The sequence below is a fragment of the Chiloscyllium plagiosum genome, unplaced genomic scaffold, assembly GCF_037043375.1.
Source record: "Chiloscyllium plagiosum isolate Xiang-an unplaced genomic scaffold, Cpla_swu_hap1 HiC_scaffold_15, whole genome shotgun sequence".
NCBI lineage: Eukaryota > Metazoa > Chordata > Chondrichthyes > Orectolobiformes > Hemiscylliidae > Chiloscyllium > Chiloscyllium plagiosum.
Window position 1 is genome coordinate 27,669,237 of NW_028270153.1, and position 19,517 is coordinate 27,688,753.

General features: G+C 41.1%; 1 protein-coding gene across 6 annotated transcripts in view; it reads left to right on the forward strand.

The window, feature by feature from the left end:
* The window catches only part of ptprt (protein tyrosine phosphatase receptor type T), a 1,424,809-nt gene that overhangs the window by 339,574 nt on the left and 1,065,718 nt on the right, over positions 1-19,517 (forward strand). For all 6 annotated transcript variants that reach the window (XM_043710562.2, XM_043710557.2, XM_043710558.2 and 3 more), the window contains exon 2: positions 9,291-9,416. In XM_043710562.2, the coding sequence (XP_043566497.1) occupies positions 9,291-9,416 (126 nt within the window). The remainder of the gene's footprint in view (positions 1-9,290; positions 9,417-19,517) is intronic.

Consider the following 19,517-nt stretch of genomic DNA (forward strand, 5'->3'; position numbering starts at 1 on the left):
AATGGGTGAACTGCAGCAGAGCACTAGTTTGAAGAGTGCAACTTGCACTGTAATTTAAATTGGGCCCAAGCCCTAAATGGTTGAGTTCTCCCATTGTTCTTATTGGACAAGTGGAACAGATGCTGAAAATGTGTTGCTGGAAAAGCGCAGCAGGTCAGGCAGTATCCAGGGAACAGGAGAATCGACGTTTCGGGCATAAGCCCTTCTTCAGCCCGAAACGTCGATTCTCCTGTTCCCTGGATGCTGCCTGACCTGCTGCGCTTTTCCAGCAACACATTTTCAGCTCTGATCTCCAGCATCTGCAGACCTCACTTTCTCCTCAAGTGGAACAGATGCTCCACTGACTTCTCATCAGTCTCCCTTTAAATTCAATCAGTTCATCAAAATGTGGTAATTCTGTTGAATAAAGTTTGCCAAAGGTCTTTATTTATTTTTGTAAGGAGAAAATTTGAACCACTTTACATGTTTAGCATTACAATGGTCTAGTTGCACCAGGTATTTTACAAAAGATTTCAGCAAAATTGTAAACATTATGTCAGTCTGGAGATTGGTATTGCCATTACGTGTAAAGAAACAATTGAAGACAAAAGATCTAACTTCATATTATTTCTATGATACATTTGTGAAGTATCTAAAATGTTCATGTGCTCTGAAATTAAAAGCCCTATGCTTACTTGAATTAATTATGTAATGTAACGAGTCAATTCTGTACACATTTATACTGCTTTGTTCCTCACTAATATATGAAATACCACTCATAGGATTTAATGATTCCTCTTTGACAAGATAACAAATTGCATGATTCAAGCATAGTACAAATATGTAACAAGGAAAACAGATCAGTATCTATAGTAACATGAAAACAGAAAGGCAATTAACAGATTAGAGGAAGATGAGGTTATAATCATATCATAGAAAAATGCCTTTATCTATCCTGGAGGGAGAAATTACAGCTTTATAATTATAACAGCAGAATGAAAATCAATGATCAGATATGTGATAAGATTTGTTATAAATGATTCATCCAAATGTATTATGAGAATTACTTCTAACTGCATTAATGGAAAGTATTTTGTGGTTAATGCTTATCTATGGAGCCAACTACTTTCATTATACACATTTGACATTTCCATCCCTCACTCATCCCATAACTCCCAGGGCCCAGCAAATGCTGGAGAGATCTTGTGCAAAAGATTTGAGCAAAGATCTGAGCCACCACTGATGGAAGTTAAGAAAGGTGATATTTTGTACCTTTAAATTATTTGAATTGTGTTCTATAATGTTCCATAATGGCACAGACACAGAACACAGGATGCTAACACCTTCAACATCTTAACATCTTATCTGGGCTGACACCAATTGTTACAGTTAACCTGAGAATGTAATTTTTAATAAATGTTTTGTGATTTACATATGAAAGAAGTGAAACTATCGTGGTCATTCTTACAGATGAGAGACTCAACAAACAAATCAAGGTATTTTTCAATGTATAATTTCAGTTACATCACACTGCAAACTTCTGCTATAAATTCTGTGTCTTACAACTGTGTCCTCCACAACCACCTGATGAAGGAGCTGCGCTCCGAAAGCTAGTGCTTCCATTTAAACCTGTTGGACTATAACCTGGTGCTGTGTGATTTTTAACTTTGTACACCCCAGTCCAACACTGGCATCTCCAAATCTTGATCAGTTAGAGTTGAGACAATCTCTATATCTCAGAGGTTGAGGCTAAACCAGATTGCAGAAGTAGGGGGAGATGAGGTCATGGAGGATTTGAAAACAAGGGCAACTACCTTGAAATCAAGGAGCTCGGTGTAGATCAGCAAGCATGTAGATAATTGAAAAATGGGACTCTTGTGAGCAAGGAAATGGGCAATAGAATTTTTGATAACTGTGTAGTTTATGGAGTGAATAATCTGAGAGGCTGGTCAGAGATGTTTTGGAATTGTCAAGTCTGGATATAACACAAGCATAACTGAGGGTTTCGGTCAGAGCTCAGCCAATGTAAGGGGAGACTGGGGCAATATGGAAATGGGAATTTACCATCGTAATGATGATACAGAGAAATGGCCAGATGCTCAACTCAGCATTACATATGACATTGAGATTGTGACCAGTCTCTCAGGTGTGCTGGGTGGGGCCTGGAGTTGGTAGCTAAGAACAGAACTGAAGGAAATATGCTGTCTTCTGTGTTCTGTCACTTCACATAACCTCAGAATTGTTGCAGCATAAACGCAGGCTATTCTGTACATTTTATCTGCAATTGCTCTCACAATGAACATTTTATCTAGTGTCATTCCTCCTCCTCCTCCTTCTTCTGTAATTTAAGTAGTATTCCAACTCGCCTGCCTATTTATGAGATAGATTTTTCTTATTATGTCCCCTCATGAGTCACTGGAGCTGACGAGAAGTGGAATCTTGTTGTTTACAAACTACAGCCCTCTAGTTTCTTCCACTGCCATTGCCCTAGTTTTAGGAATTTCAGAATGCAAGTCTAACTGGAGATTCCAATCTCTGAAAGGATAGAAATCTGGCAGAGTGGAATGAAGGGCAAGAAACCCAATCTCACTACAATTTGCCCTCAGGCTGACTACACCAATAAGTTATAATAGAGTGGAGGTGGGCTTATCTACTCATCCTAAAGCTACTGATGATATTATGGCAACATCCTTGGCTTTGTCACCATTTACACCTAAGGAGCAATGTTGTGGAAGTGGGAATCAGGAAAAGACTTGAATAAAGTAGGGTTACTCACCACACAAGACTTTATTTAGACTTCAGAGTCATTACCAAATAGTAATGAATACCACAGCAATTTGTTTCCTCTTTAAACTTAGTGAACACCTGCAACGGAGCAGCTGTGATGAACCTTTGTGTCTCATCAGACTGCACCTTTCCTGAAGGGACAGTACACCACACTAAAATCCAGAGAGACTAACAGACTGGTAGCCACAGCAAGTGTTAGTAGTGCCATGAGCACCCACTGTTAATGTTAACATCATCTCAAATGTCAGAAATGGGGTAGAGTCATTGTAGTTTTTCAGGGGACCAGAATTTCTAAATATTGTCCGAACGTTTCAGAGAACACCTCTGGGACACCTGGACCAACCAACCCAACCACCTCGTGGCTCAACACTTCAACTCCCCCTCCCACTCCACCAAAGACATGCAGGTCCTTGGGCTCCTCCATCGCCAGACCATAGCAACACAACGGCTGAAGGAAGAGCGCCTCATCTTCAGCCTAGGAACCCTCCAACCACAAGGGATGAACTCAGATTTCTCCAGTTTCCTCATTTCCCCTCCCCCCAACTTGTCGCAGTCCCAACCCTCGAACTCAGCACCACTTTCCTAACCTGCAATCTTCTTCCTGACCTCTCCGCCCCCACCCCCACTCCGGCCTATCACCCTCACCTCAACCTCCTTCCACCTATCGCATTTCCAACGCCCCTCCCCCAAGTCCCTCCTCCCTACCTTTTATCTTAGCCTGCTTGGCACACTTTCCTCATTCCTGAAGAAGGGCTCATGCCCGAAACATCGATTTTCCTGTTCCTCGGATGCTGCCTGACCTGCTGTGCTTTCCCAGCACTACTCTAATCTAGACTCTGATCTCCAGCATCTGCAGTCCTCACTTTTTCCATCTAATCTCATGTATGTCAAACAGATTTAGTAATTTCAGTAGCCCTTTATTCCCTTTCTCAACAGTTATTAATTGATACCCTTCAAGTAAAAATCAGTTCGCCCAGAATTAATCTTTTATCCAGTGTCTCTTCTGTAGACCCAGAACAAAAATAAAATGCTATTCACCAATCTTTCTCAGGTTCCATGAATCCATGCTCATATGCCAACTCAGTCATTTGCTGATGTAGACATTGTAACGATTTAAATCTTGCATCTTCTGAGTTTTTTATTCTATAGAAGATATGTGTAGGTACCACAGTATTTCCTCCTAACTTTTCCTTTAGAACTCAGCTTTGTTTATCTTCTAAGAACTCTTTTCAATGCATCTATTTTGGCATTGAGGCACTCACCTGATTCAGGAATGGAGGGACTGCCTTATGAGGAGAGGTTGAGTAGACTGGGCCTATACTCATTGGAATATAGAAGAATGTGAAGCAACCTTATTGAAATATACAAGATTCTTAAGGCTCTTGACTGGGTACATTCAGAAACCTTGTTTCCCCTTTTGGGCACAATCTCAGAATAAGGGGTCACACATTCAACACAGAAATAAGGAGGAAATTTTTCTGAGGTTAGTGACTCTGTGGGTTTGTTTACCACAGGGCTCTTAAGGTGATCTTTAGATTAGATTACTTACAATGTGGAAACAGGCCCTTCGGCCCAACAAGTCCACACCGACCCGCTGAAGCGCAACCCACCCAGACCCATTCACCTCCATTTACCCCTTCACCTAACACTACGGGCAATTTAGCATGTCCAACTCACCTAACCTGCACATTTTTGGACTGTGGGAGGAAATCGGAGCACCCGGAGGAAACCCACGCAGACACGGGGAGAACGTGCTAAATTCCACAAAGTCAGTCGCCTGAGGCAGGAATTGAACCCGGGTCTCTGCTAACCACTGTGCCATCGTGCCACCCAGGTTTGCTCATTAATTATATTCAAGGCTGAGATAGACAGATTTTTCATCAAAGGATCATTCCTGATGAAGGACCTACGCCCAAAACATCGATTCTCCTGCTCCTTAGTTGCTGCCTGACCAGCTGTGCTTTTCCAGCACCACACTCTTGACTCTGATCTTCAGCATCTGCAGTCCTTACTTTCTCCTAGATTTTTAATCTGTAAGGACTCAAGGATTAGGAAAAAAGGCAGAAAATACATTTGAGGATTATGTTGACACCATTACTACTTTTCCTTCTCTCATTCTTGATTTGGAATTGTGAACTGAACTTGAGTATTGAACTTTGATAAGCAGCTTGCTTTCAAAATAAAATTCAGATAAGGTCATGATCTCATTGAATGGGGCTGAATGGCCTCCTTTTACTCCTATGTCTTGTAGTCTTATACTTTTGAGGAATGCTGATGGAATTTGTCTCCAATGCATCATGATTGAGTGAACTGTAGAGTATTGAATATTTTGGGCTGTATCTCATGCGTCTTGATTTTCATGAATTATCCCACATAAGAAATGTTTAAAAATTCCTTAATAAATTTGAATTGGCTGTCAATGGTTGTTATCCACTGATACAGGTATTACTTCAAATTATCATATTAGATTTATTGCACATGATTTATCAGCCAGCAGGCATGTTGACTATGATAAGTGTTCATCATCTAATCTCAAAATGAGACTTAAAATTTGTCCAAAAATAACACTGGGGAACATTTAAGATTTTATACTGGGAATCTGTGTTGCCATTGGAATTGTTCTCACTGCTTCAAGCAATTCAGGTAATGAACTGTCAACTCAATTTTGAGAAAAGGATTTTAACACAGCTACATGTTTAAATCCGTACAGCAGTCTGCTACTGGTTGAGTAATACTTCTGCCATGGGGGCTAATTATTAATTCCTGAAGTTATCATCCCACTCTGGAGGCTGAGGCTGACATTTCATTGCAGTGTTCAGGGAGTGCTGCATTGTTAGATGTTCCACTTTTCTCTTTGAAGCATTAAAGCAAGGCCCCATCTGTGCTCTCAACTGGACAGAGAAAATCCTGTTGCACAAATGTCCGCACTAACATATATTCCTTCACTAACATTATTAAAACAAAAAAGTAACTGGTCCTTCTTGTTGCTTTTTTATTGTGAAACCTTAAGCCATTTTTTCTGTACTCTATTAATGACTAGAAAAATGTGTGTGTGTGTTAGACAACTGAAGACAACATTAATCAAATCTTTAATCAAATCATTTAACTTTAGAACCAGACTGACTGTGTTAAACAGATTGTCAGGAAAGGTAATCACCGCAAACACACGAAAGGAACATTGTGGCTGTAATGTCTGTAAATGTTAGGTACCATCATAATCTCATGAAGGGCTAACAGCGATAGACAGCTCAAAAGAAAACAACTGATACAAAGGGAAGAGGCACTCCAATGATATTGAAAAACCAGAAGGATTATTAGCCTGGGGATGAAATGATCGCTATGGATAAATGGGTTGGGGAGTTGCTTTAAAAATACAAAAGACTTCACCGTTGTGGAGTGTACACTGTCCAAGATTCAATTAAATGGAACAAAGGACCTCAACAGAGACCCATCTGGCTTTGCACAATGGAACACTGTAATCACCATGCAAATCTTGTAACCTGAGGATGATCAAGGAGCCTGCATAAGAGATGTGATTGTAAGACATATAAATATGACTCAAATTGCGATAAGGGAAGCAGTCTCTTGTAGTGCTGTTCCCCTCCCAGGGGAACAAAAGGACGTAGACAAGTTTGTGGAAAGGGCAAACAAGTAGCAAATGAAATTCAGTGCTGAAAACTGTGGAATGATTAATTTTGGGAGAAAAACAGAATAACAATATAAAGTAACATTTCCATTCTGAAGGGGCCGAAAGAGACCTAAGTGTATATACGCATAAGTCATTGAAGGTGTAGAACTGATTGCAAAAGTGTCGAATTAAGCATTTCATATCCCAGGCTTTATAATTAGGGGAAAGTGGGGACTGCAGATGCTGGAGAGTCAGAGTCAAAAAGTGTGGTGCTGGAAAAGCACAGCAGGTCAGGCAGCATCTGAAGAGCAGGAGAGTTGATGTTTCAGGCATAAGCCCTTGCCTAGAATGCAAGAGCAAGGAAGATACATTAAATTTACATAAAACACTGGTCCAGCCTCAACTGATTATTGTATTCTGTTCAGAAAGGATGCAAAGGAATGAGAGGGAATTGAAAAAAGATTCATGGGAAGGGATAGAAGAATGAAGAGTTTAAGTTACATAAAGTGTTTGTAGATGTTTGGACAGCTTTCCCTGGAGAAGACTGAGAAGAGATTTTGAAAAAAGGTATTCAAAATCATGAGGGAACTGGATTGAGTAGATAAGGAGAAATTGTTCTTGTTGGTAGAAGGATAGAGAAGAAGGCATAGATATAAGGCAAAATATCATGTCAACACAAGAAACTTTCTTATGCATGAAATAAATTGCTTGAGAGATGATTTTTTAAAAAATCTACAATGTGGAAACAGGCCCTTTGACCTAACAAGTCCTCACCAACCGTCCATAGAGTAACCCACCCAGACCCATCCCCTACCCTATATTTACCTCGGACTAATGCACCTAAACTACACAACCCTGACCACTATGGACAATTTATCATGGCCAATTCACCTAACCTTCATATCGTTGGATTGTGGGTGGAAACTCAAACAGACATGGGGAGAATATGCAAACACAACGCAGACAGTTGACTGAGGTTGGAATCAAATCTGGGTCCTTGGTGCTGTGACGCAGCAGTGTTAATCACTGAGCCACCATGTGTTGGAACCAGGTTCAATCAAGCCATTTAAAAGGGAAAAGGGCTGTTATCTGAAAAGGAAGAATATAGACTCATAGACCTTTTCCATGATAACATAGGCACAGGTCTAGTCCCTTTGAGCCCTCAAACATGCCCCTCTATTCAACGAGCTAATTATTTCAACAGTGGATAGATTCTATGCGCGTCTAACTATAATGTTAAAGCTGAGTGCCTTCTTTATGAAAAGAAAATCTCATTACACAGTATGGGCTATGTCTTTTGCTATTTTCAGGTTTTGTATATGTTTTACATGAAATCTGATCAGGTTGGCAGTGCAGAGACAGTGGGAGATGACAAGCTACAGTAACATAATCAGCAGTCACTTTGGACCAGCTTCACAACCTGTTCCTGCTGCTGGAGCAATTTCCCAGAGATGGGATGGGACGCAGAGTGGATGCACGCTCCGAAGAAATGTCCATTCAATGAGCATATTTAAAGATCCAGTTAAGGGCATTTTCCCAGAGGGTTGTATCTGCTGACATTGCTGAAAGCTTCTCATTGCACATGCGTAGTACTCCAGTACTGCAGTAACATCATTCTATCCCAGTTGTTAATATCTGTTGTGCTTATTTGGTTGCCACCATGTTTTTACTGGCATGTTGTTATACAAAGAGTGTATGCATAATGAGAAGCCTTTGGCAGACACAGCCTTCACAGAGCATTTAACGTTTTACAGAAAACCAGTTAAAATCCCAGTCATTGTGTGTGGTGGCTGCCAGATTAATAGTTTTCGAGGAGAAAGTGAGGACTGCAGATGCTGGAGATCAGAGCTGAAAATGTGTTGCTGGAAAAGCGCAGCAGGTCAGGCAGCATCCAAGGAACAGGAGAATCGACGTTTCGGGCATAAGCCCTTCTTCAGCCATTCCTGAAGAAGGGCTTATGCCCGAAACGTCGATTTTCCTGTTCCTTGGATGCTGCCTGACCTGCTGCGCTTTTCCAGCAACACATTTTCAGCCAGATTAATAGTGACGGCCTCCCTGTAGTACCCTAAAGAAGGGCTGGCATTGCAGCCAGAGTCCATGGCACACAAAAAAATGGGCTTCAAGCAGGGAAGGAAGCAATTATAGCTCCAATAAACCTCCATGAACAGTTTTCCTTCATTCCCTTTTAAAACAAGTTCTCATGAACTCTTTTTCCCCACTGGATTCTCCCTTCTGTATATCTCTCCCAGTGGCATAACTGAGTCTTCAAAGCTGCCAACCTTCTGATTGTGCTGACAGTATCAGGAGCTTTTCCATTGCCCTTAATAAAATGAGGGCCTCAAGGGTGATCAATTAGGAGGATACCTGTGGTAACATTGGAGAGCAGTTCCAGTTCTGAACAGAATGGGTTTGGGACCCATGAAGTCAGGTTTTTGACAGACATGGAAATTTTCAGATATATGATTCAGACAGTGAAAATTTCAATAGCTCCATCATAGTAAAATAATTTGCATTTTAATTGTACTGCATAATTGTTCATCCATAGAAATATGCATTGAATTGTCACTCTAATCATTCTTTTCCTGCACTTTGCCCAGGAGCTTTAAAATTTATCATTATCGTTGGAATTTAAATATTTTGTTTTTTTTTAGCAAAGCATGAAAATGTCATGATTGGTATGTTTTTACAGAATCAAACCAATTATCGTGTACTAAAAGGCAAAGCATAACCAAACATGCTGTAAAAGACCTTTGTAATCAACTTTGCCAAGCCCTGAGGTCCACGTTATGACTAATGAACTTGAAGTTGTTTTCGTCCAAAAGCAACTAATGTGAATGTGTGGGCAATCACGCACGCATTTCTTACTCAAGCTATTTTCTGAATCATTTTTCTGCAGGCAGTTGCTCATTTGATGAGTATTACAGCAGCTGTGGATACATTCTGGCTCTTGGGACCAATGGATTCACCTGGGAGCAAATTAACACATGGGAAAAGCCAACCACAGACCCATCTGTGCCAACAGGTGAGTAAATCTGGCAACAGTCTGATAAAACAAGCTTCTGCTCTAACACGATATAGAATCTGTCAGTGTGCTATCAGTGTGAATTTGCAATTAGTAAGCATGAGAATGCATTCTTCCAGTCAAAACTAGAAAATGCAGCATCTCAAAATATAAAGCTAACAATCTCAGATATAGCTATTGCTAGCGTGTTCCATGCGAAAATTATAATTTTCAAATGTATTGTGCTGAATGTCACATTATTCAATAAGAGAACTCAATGAATTCAGGGGCAGTATGACATACCGCTAACTTTTGTCTTTTACCTGGAACCATGCAATAAGATGCACTGACAGCACACCATAATGAGGGCTCAACACAGTCTCTGTGAGCATGCATTGTATTATAGTTTTAGTTCAGCAGCTAATGTCAGTCATTGAGAGTCCTTTGGGGTTTTTCTCAATGTTAAATTCAAACTCACAGCCAGATTAATTTGTCAAAGTCAGGAACAACTTCTGTTTTCTTGCACAGAAGGTATACAGATGGGCAGGTGCACTTTAACACAGTGATTCGAGACCTTTGTAATAATTGGTGAACAGGATCACCTTTTTGTGCCTGTTGCCCTCTAACGTTCTTGCAGTCAGGTTATAAACATTACTTTTTGATAACCAAACTTGGAAGAACTCATGGCTTCAATCTTCTCAGTGTAGGTTTGGCTCATATTAATGTGATGCATCATCTGTTACTCACATGGTTGTAATTTGCAGATAAAGCAACTGATTTTAAGGTAATTATAAATCTGAAATCATCACCAAAGCTATTCAACACCAGGTATATCAGTAATAATAGTTTAAAAAAAAAAGACTTTGTCACTGTGATACCTGACTTCAAAGTTGATCTGCATAGGAATGGTAATATTTACTTGACAATAATACACAGTAAATACATGGCTGACAATATATGAATAAAGTTATTTTATTGGCATGAAAGATTGCTAACTTCACTTGTGTCACTTTTGAGTTATTGCTGCTTTTTATATGAATAAAATAATACCAGTAATGTCCTGTCACTGTTGTGGTACTCCAAGTCTTGCTGTAAGATAACTTTAAAAATGTAGAATTAGAGCATTTGTGATAATTCATTGAGCCAATAAAGTTATTAATTTATACTTTCAATGGAATTCACTGTGTTTCATCTATTATGCAAAGTTGAGAATCCTTGTCAGTTTTGTTTTGGAAATAAATGCACTGATGTGCTTTCTGCATTCTTTTACTGATTTCTCAGTTGATTTATGAATGGCAATAGTAAAATTCAACTTGAGAACAGCATCCTCTGTATTTCCCAGCTTCCTTCTGTTGTTTTTTCTGGTGACCTGTCATCATATATGGGCAGGGTCTTGCTAAGGCTCTGCAGGTGGAGGTAACATGGGCTTCGTTGGGTTTCTGACCATTTGTATTTTTGGAATGCAACATGTGGGACCCTAGTGGTCATCATTTCAGCCTTTGACACGAGACATTTTGCGCAAAAAAAATTAAATGAAGCCCATGCAATTGTCTCAAAGTTAGACAGTACATCAGTTATGTGAATTTTGCCTTTTTATTTTAAATCACCTTGATCACTAAACACATTTTTCACATCTCGAGATCTTTCAGATATTGCCGTCAATTTGTGTGAAGCACAGCTAGTCTTCTCAATGTTATCTTTTTTTTATCTCAATGTGTCAATTATATCAGGACCATAGTCTGGGGGCTGCTCAGGAGCAGATAGAATAGAGTATCATGAACAAAAGTGGTGTAATAATGAACTTTTAAGTGATGTATGACACAAAGTCATATTGTAACTCTTCTCAAAGGCTTACACAGCATCAAGATCCAGTGGCAATATTGCAGAATCTTTCATTGAAACAATTCTGCAATTGAAGGGGTAGTTTTATCAATTTCTAAGCAAGAGTGGGTCTGCATCATAAAGGGGGAGGGGTGAGGAATAAATATTAAAAATCTGAATCCCAACTCCAGTTGTCAAAAAAGTTTAAATGCTAAATGTGTTATCATATCAACAATGCATTAAAAGCTTGAGTAGACAACTTCCAAAGCAGCAAAACCAGTAGAAAAACTAATAATACTTGGAAATGAACACACATGGAAGTGCTAGATCAAAAGTCAAATTGCTGGAGAAACTCAGCAGGTCTGGTAGCATCTGTGGAGAGAAATCAGGAGGCGGGGTCACTGGACTCGAAACATTAACTCTGCTTTCTCTGCACAGATGCTGCCTGATCAGCTGAGTTTCTCCAACCATTTTAGTTTTGGTCTTGTACGTCCATGTGAGTTCATTTCCTAAACCAAAAACTGCAATGGTTGGAGAAACTCAGCTGATCAGGCAGCATCTGGGCAGAGAAAGCAGAGTTAGTGCTTTGAGTCCACTGACCCCTTTCCTGCTTTCTCTTCACAGATGCTGCCAGACCTGCTGAGTTTCTGCAGTTCTTTCTGCTTTAGTTTCAGATCGCCAGCATCCGCAGAAACAAAGCGCAGACTGGGTGTTTGCTTCAAAGAACACCTATGTTCTGTCTGCAAAAAAAAAGCCCTGAGCTTCCAGTTGCTTGCTATTTTAACACATCCCTCTGTTCCCTGGCCAGCATCTCTGTCTCAGGCTTGCTGCAGTTTTTCAGTGAAGCTCAGTGCAAGCTGGAAGAACAGCACCTCATTTTCTACTTGGGGACCTTGCAGCCTTCGGGACTTAATATCGAGTTCAACAATCTTGGAGCTTGAGCACTTTTCCCCTTGCTTTCCCCCACCTCCAGAAACCAGGCCTTGTCATTACATGGGTTGCTCCCACACACTATCCATTGTCAGTCACAAATAGTCCCCATCAACAGTTTTTATTCCCCCAAACTGACTTTTAACTATTTCATTGTCAGCCTAACTGTTTTTCCCACTCTTTGGCCTCTATCTTCCCCTTCCCCCTGCCCCATCCTTTTCCCAGCTCCCATCTGTTCAGAAGCATGGTTACTGGACCCAAAATGTTAACTCTGTATCTCTCTCCACAGAAGCTGCCAGACCTGCTGAGATTCTTCAGCAATTACTGTTGTGTATCTGCAGTTCTTTGTTTTACTTTGGACATACTGAACCTCCATTTTGGGGTACGCAAGAGAGTCAGCCCACAATTTGTCATTTGCCAGTTTTACTGGATCCTTCTTCTGGGTGAACCCCCTCATGCCTGCTCTGCCATTCAATAATATTACAGCAGATCTGATTACTCTACGTTCCTGCCTACCTGTAGTGACTTTCACCTACTTATCAAAAATCTATCTTTCTCTGCCTTAAAAATATTCAAGGACTCTACTTCCACCAACTTTGAGGAAGAGAGTCCCAAAGACTAACGATGCTCTGAGAAAAAAAACTTCTCTCTGTCTTAAATGGGGAACCACTTATTCTTAAACTATGACCTCATTGTTCTTGATTTTCCTGAAGAGGAAATATCCTTTCTATATGCACCATGTCAAGACCACACATGATCTTACATGTTTCAAGCAAGTCAGATCTTACTCTTCTAAACTCAAGTGGATATAAGCCTCACCTGTCCAGCCTTTGTTCATAAGACCACTTCGGCATTCCAGGTATAAATCGAGAAACTCACTGAACTGCTTCCTAATGCATTTGCCTCCTTCTTTAAGTAAAGAGACTGGCACTAAACACAGTAGTCTCACAAGGCCTCACCAATTCCCTGTCAAACTAAAGCACAACTTCTCAATTTTGTAGTAAATTTCTCTTGCACTAAACAATAATATTCTGTAGTTTTCTGAATTAATTGCTGTACCCACATGTTAACCTTATGTGATTCATGGGTGAACATACACACACGTTATCAGAGTTCTGCAATCACTATTTTGCTGCTGACATTATGTCATGGGTTATGTGTTCTTAAACGCTTGCATTCATTCAAAGTTCATTTCCCTGGTATTTATAATTAATTTGTTACAAATGGATTAACAATTGCTAAAACAGTGCAGACAGGTATTTCAGGTGAACATGATCAGTATTTTTATGCTAGCCCCCAATTGTATGATTTCATCTTTTTTGTTCTTGTGATGAGGATTACAATGACCTTTACCACCTGAAAAATGCCAGGCCAGTAGGCACATGCAATCACCACCATTTCCAAGATCCCCTCCAAATCACACAGCATTTTAAATTAGAAATGTTCAAAATTGGGTGACTCATCCTCTTAAACCCCATCCCAGCTCTGTGGTTGAACCTACCCACAGACCACAGTGTTTAAGAAGTCAGCTCTCCACTGACAAGTAGGCAATTGAGAGCAATTAAGGATGAATAATAACTGCTGATCTTGTCAATGATGCTCATATCCCATGAACAGCTTTTTAAGAAAAAAAGGTGTACAACATGCTGTGCGAAAGAAATAGAAAGTTGGCTTTTCGTATGATGAAAACAAAATTATAATTGTGCATCAGAGCATCCACAAATTATTTTGAATGATTCCATGTTTGTTATTGTTTTTAGTAAATATTCTGTGCTGCAAGAAATCGAGTTCAATAAGGCATCTTATCGAAAAAACAGGGAGGTGGGCAAAGGGGGCGAGGTTGTCTTGTTAGTTAAGAATGAAATTAAGTCTATGGCACTGAATGACATAGGGTCAGATGATGTACAGTCTGTGTGCGTGGAGTTGAGGAATCACAAAGGCAAAAAAACCATAATGGGAGTTAAGTACAAACGTCCTAACAGTGGTCAGGACCAGGGGCACAAGATGTACCAGGAAATAGATAGGGCACGTCAGAAAGACAAGGTCACGGTGGTGATGGGGGACTTCAATATGCAGGTGAACTGGGTGAATAATGTTGCTGGTGGATCCAAAGAAAGGGAATTCATGGAATGGCTTTTTGGAACAGTTTGTGATGGAGCCCACGAGGGAGGAGGCTATTCTGGATTTAGTGCTATGTAATGAGCCACACTTTATAAAGATCTTAAAGTAAGGGAACACAGGAGGCAGTGAACATAAGATGGTAGAGTTCAGTCTGCAGTTTGAAAGAGAGAAGGCAAAATCGGATGTAATGGTGCTACAGTTAAATAAAGGTAATTGGGGCAAGAGAGAGGAACTGACGAAAATTGACTGGAAGTAGAGCCTAGTGGGGAAGACAACAGAGCAACAATGGCAGGAGTTTCTGGGTGTAATTGAGGATGCAGTACAGAGGTTCATCCCAAAGAAAAGAAAGATTACTCTGGGGGTGGGGGGGAGTGGAATTAGACAACCATGGCTGACAAAGGAAGTCAGGAAATGTATGAAAGAAAAAGAGAGGTGCCCAAGAGCACTGGGAAATCAGAAGGTTGGGAAGACCACAAAAACAAACAGAGGATAACAAAGAGAGAAATAAGGAAGCTCAGGATTAAATATGAAGGTCAGGTAGCCAGTAATGTTAGAAATGATAGTAAAAATTTCTTTCAATACTTAAGAAACAAACGAGGAGTAAAAGCAGAAATTGGGCCGCTCCAAATTGATGCAATAAGGCGAGTGATGGAAGATAAGGAAATAGCTGAAGTACTTTGTATCAGTCTTCACAGTGGAAGACATGAGTAATAACACAACAATTAAGGAGAGTCGGGGGCAGAGTTGAGTGTGGTAGCCATTACAAAACAGAAAGTGCTAGAAAAGCTAAAAAGTCTAAAAATCGATGAATCTCCTGGTTCCGGTGAGCTACATCCTAGAGTTCTGAGGGAGGTGGCTGAGGAAATAATGGAGACATTGGTTGTGATCTTTCAAAGTCACTGGAGTCAGGGAAAGTCCCAGATGATTGGAAAGTTGCTGTTGTAACTCCCTTGTTCAAGAAAAGATCAAGACAAAAGATGGAAAATTATAGGCTGATTAGCCTAACCTCGGGTTGTCGGTAAAATTCTAGAATCAAATGTTAAGGATGAGATTTCTAAACTCTTGGAAGTGCAGGGTTGGATTAGAACAAATCAGCATGGATTAGTAAGGGGAGGTCATGTCTGACAAACCTGTTCAAATTCTTTGAAGAGGAAACAAATAGATTAGACCAGGGAAACCCAGTAGATGTTATCTAACTAGACTTCCAAAAGGCTTTTGATAAGGTGCCTCATTGGAGGCTGCTGAGGGCGCATGGTGTTTGAGGTGAGCTACTGGCATGGATTGAAGACTGGCTGTCTGACAGAAGACAGTTGGGATAAAAGGTTCTTTTTCAGAATGGCAGCTAGTGACAAACGTGGTGTCCCACAGGGTTCAGTGTTGGGGCCGCAGCTGTTTACTTTATATATTAATTATCTGGTTGAAGGGACTGAGTGCATTCTGGTGAAGTTTGCCAATGATACGAAGTAAGGTGGACAGGCAGGTAGTACTGAGGAGGTGGGGAGGCTGCAGAAAGATTTAGACAGTTTAGGAGAGTGGTCCAGGAAATGGCTGATAAAATTCAACGTGAGCAAATGTGAGGTCTTGCACTTTGGAGAAAAGAATACTGGCATGGACTATTTTCTAAACGGTGAGAAAATTCATAAAGCTGAAGTACAAACGGATCTTGGAACGCTAGTCCAGGATTCTCTAAAGGTTGACTTGCAGGTTGAGCCCGTGGTTAAGAAAGCAAATGTAATGTTGTCATTTATCTCAAGATGGTTGGAATGTAAAAGCAATGATGTGCTACTGAGACTGTATAAATTCTGGCTAGGCCCCATTTAGAATACTGTGTCTAGTTTTGGGCCCCGCACCTCAGGAAGGACATACTGGCACTGAAGCGTGTCCAGCGGAGATTCACATGGATGATCCCTGGAATGGTAGGCCTAACATATGATGAACGGCTGAGGATCCTCCGATTGCATTCATTAGAGTTTAGAAGGTTGAGGGGAGATCTAATAGAAACTCATAAGATAATGCATGGCTTAGAAAGGGTGGAGGCTGGGAAGTTTTCACCATTAGGCGGGGAGACTAGGACCTGAGGGCACAGCCTTAAAATTAGAGGGGATCAATTTAGAATGGAAATGAGGAGACATTTCTTCAGCCAGAGAGTGATGGGCCTGTGGAATTCACTGCCCGAGAGGGCAGTGGAGGCCGGGACGCTAAATGTCTTCAAGGCAGAGATTGATAAATTCATGATCTCGCAAGGAATTAAGGGATAAGGGGAGAATGTGGGTAAGTGGAGTTGAAATGCCCATCAGTCATGATTAAGTGGCAGAGTGGACTGGATGGGGCGAATGGCCCATCTTCCACTCCTATTCTTATGGTCTTATGGGCTCTGCCAATCTTCCTCATTTCGCAAGTAGGCAATAATGTTGAATCTCTATCTTTAGGGACAGGAACAGAAGATCACACAGTAATTCCAATATCATCGAGACACAAAATGAAACCCAAACATATCTATGTTGCCACTTATGTTTGTTGCTTTCAACATTTTCCATTAAATTCAAGTTAAATTCCTTAGGAAAAAGGCAATTTTCCTGGGACACAATAGAGATGAAACCAATACTTGTGCTGCAGACAACCGTAATGTTTTACATGACAATTGTACCGAGTACCTCGGATTTAATCATAGAATCATAGAGATGTACAGCATGAAAGACCCTTCGGACCAACTCGTCCATGCCGACTAGATATCCCAACCCAATCTAGTCCCACCTGCCAGCACCCGGACCATATCCCTCCAAATCCTTCCTATTCATATACCCATCTCGATGCCTTTTAAATATTGCAATTGTACTACCTTCCACCACTTCCTCTGACAGCTCATTCCATTCACGTACCACCCTCTATGTGAAAATGTTGCCCCTCAGGTCTCTTTTATATCTTTCCCCTCTCACCCTAAATCTATGCCCTCTAGTTCTGGACTCCCCCACCCCAGGGAAAAGACTTTGTCTATTTATCCTATCCATGTCCCTCATAATTTCATAAACCTCTTTAAGGTCACCCCATAGCCTCTAATGCTCCAGGGAAATCATCCGCCGACATTTCTGCCACCTCCAAAGAGACCCCACCACCAGGGATATATTTCCCTCCCCACCCCTTTCCGCCTTCCGCAAAGACCGTTCCCTCCATGACCACCTGGCCAAGTCCACGCCCCCCTACAACCCACCCTCCCATCCTGGCACCTTCCCCTGCCACCGCAGGAACTGTAAAACCTGCGCCCACACCTTCTCCCTCACCTCTATCCAAGGCCCGAAAGGAGCCTTCCACATCCATCAAAGTTTTACCTGCACATCCATTAATATCATTTATTGTATCCGTTGCTCCCGATGCAGTCTCCTCTACATTAGGGAGACTGGGCGCCTCCTAGCAGAGCGCTTTAGGGAACATCTCCGGGACACCCGCACCAATCAACCACACCGCCCCGTGGCCCAACATTTCAACTCCCGGTCCCACTCTGCCAAGGACATGGAGGTCCTGGGCCTCCTTCACCACCGCTCCCTCACCACCAGACACCTGTAGGAAGAATGCCTCATCTTCCGCCTCGGAACACTTCAACCCCAGGGCATCAATGCGGACTTCAACAGTTTCCTCATTTCCCCTTCCCCCACCTAACCCTAGTTCCAAACTTCCAGCTCAGCACTGTCCCCATGACTTGTCCGGACTTGTCCTACCTGCCTATCTCCTTTTCCACCTATCCAATCCACCCTCTCCTCCCTGACCTATCACCTTCATCCCCTCCCCCACTCACCTATTGTACTCTATGCTACTTTCTCCCCACCCCTACCCTCCTCTAGCTTATCTCTCCACGCTTCAGGCTCTCTGCCTTTATTCCTGATGAAGGGCTTTTGCCCGAAACGTTGATTTCGCTGCTCCTTGGATGCTGCCTGAACTGCTGTGCTCTTCCAGCACCACTAATCCAGAATCCAGGGAAAACAGCCCTAGCCTAGTCAACCTCTCCCTATAGCTCAAATCCTCCAACCCTGGCAACATTCTTGTAAATCTTTTCTGAACTCTTTCAAATTTCACAATATCTTTCCAATAGGAAGGAGACCAGAATTGCACACAATATTCCAACAGTAGCCTAACCAGTGTCCTGTAAAACCGCAACATGATCTCCCAACAACTGTACTCAATACTCTGACCAATAAAGGATAGCATACCAAATGCCTTCTCCACTATCCTAAGCACCTATGATTCTACTTTTAAGGAGCTATGAACCTGCACTCCAAGGTCTCTTTATTCAGCAACACTACCCAGGACCTTACTGTTAAGTGTGTAAGTCCTGATAAGATTTGCTTTCTTAGTGGCTGGGGTACACTGGCTCTTTGTATGGGATACCTCATGGCATCAAAATCCACAGTCAGGGTGTTAGAAGCTTTTGTTGTCCAAATTTTTGCAATTATGTATGAAGCTTTAGCTTCTGAAAACTGGTGGAGTTGCATCTGAGGGGAAATTAAGGTATTAAAAGCTTGATTCCCAAGTACAAACTTCATATTTTGATTTTAGTGGCAGTTTGAAGGAAGTTTCCTTCCTCAAATTCATTATCAATACTTTGCAGGGTGTAAGGATCTCTGCTGATACTCAAGGGAAAACAGAAAGCTGTGCTTGTTTACAGTGTGTGTGTGTAGAGAGAAGGAGAGAGACCATGGCGCCATATACTCTACCAGATATACACATCTTGCAATGAACCTACTGATGGAGAAATGTAACTGAATTACAATGCATTTGCTCAGGGCAACAACTTCTGAAAGATTTAAGACTATTTGACATATTACATAAATTGAAATTAAGGAAGGGGCCCAAAATATGGCAAGGCGAGGCCTCTTGTGAATATGCAGACCTCCCTGTTGCACAAAGTGTAAATTTCCAATTTTGACATTTTCATGATACAGTGCACACTGCATTTTCAGAATATGAAACAGTTTTGTTGGAACATCATTGAAACTTGAACTTTAAAATAATTCAAGTGAGAATGTAAAGATTTTAGGTAAGATGATGATCAGATGGTATACTATATGTATACAAAGAATAAGCCTATACTGTAATCTTAAAATATAAATTGTATAAGGTAATAGTTCTGAAAGATTTAATATTTTTGTTAGATTGAGCAACTCCTTTTCTGATGTCACCCACAGCTTATGGGTGAAGATAGTGAATTCTAAGGACAAGTGTAGTTTTTACAGCTCCCAAGAGATCAAAACAAAAACC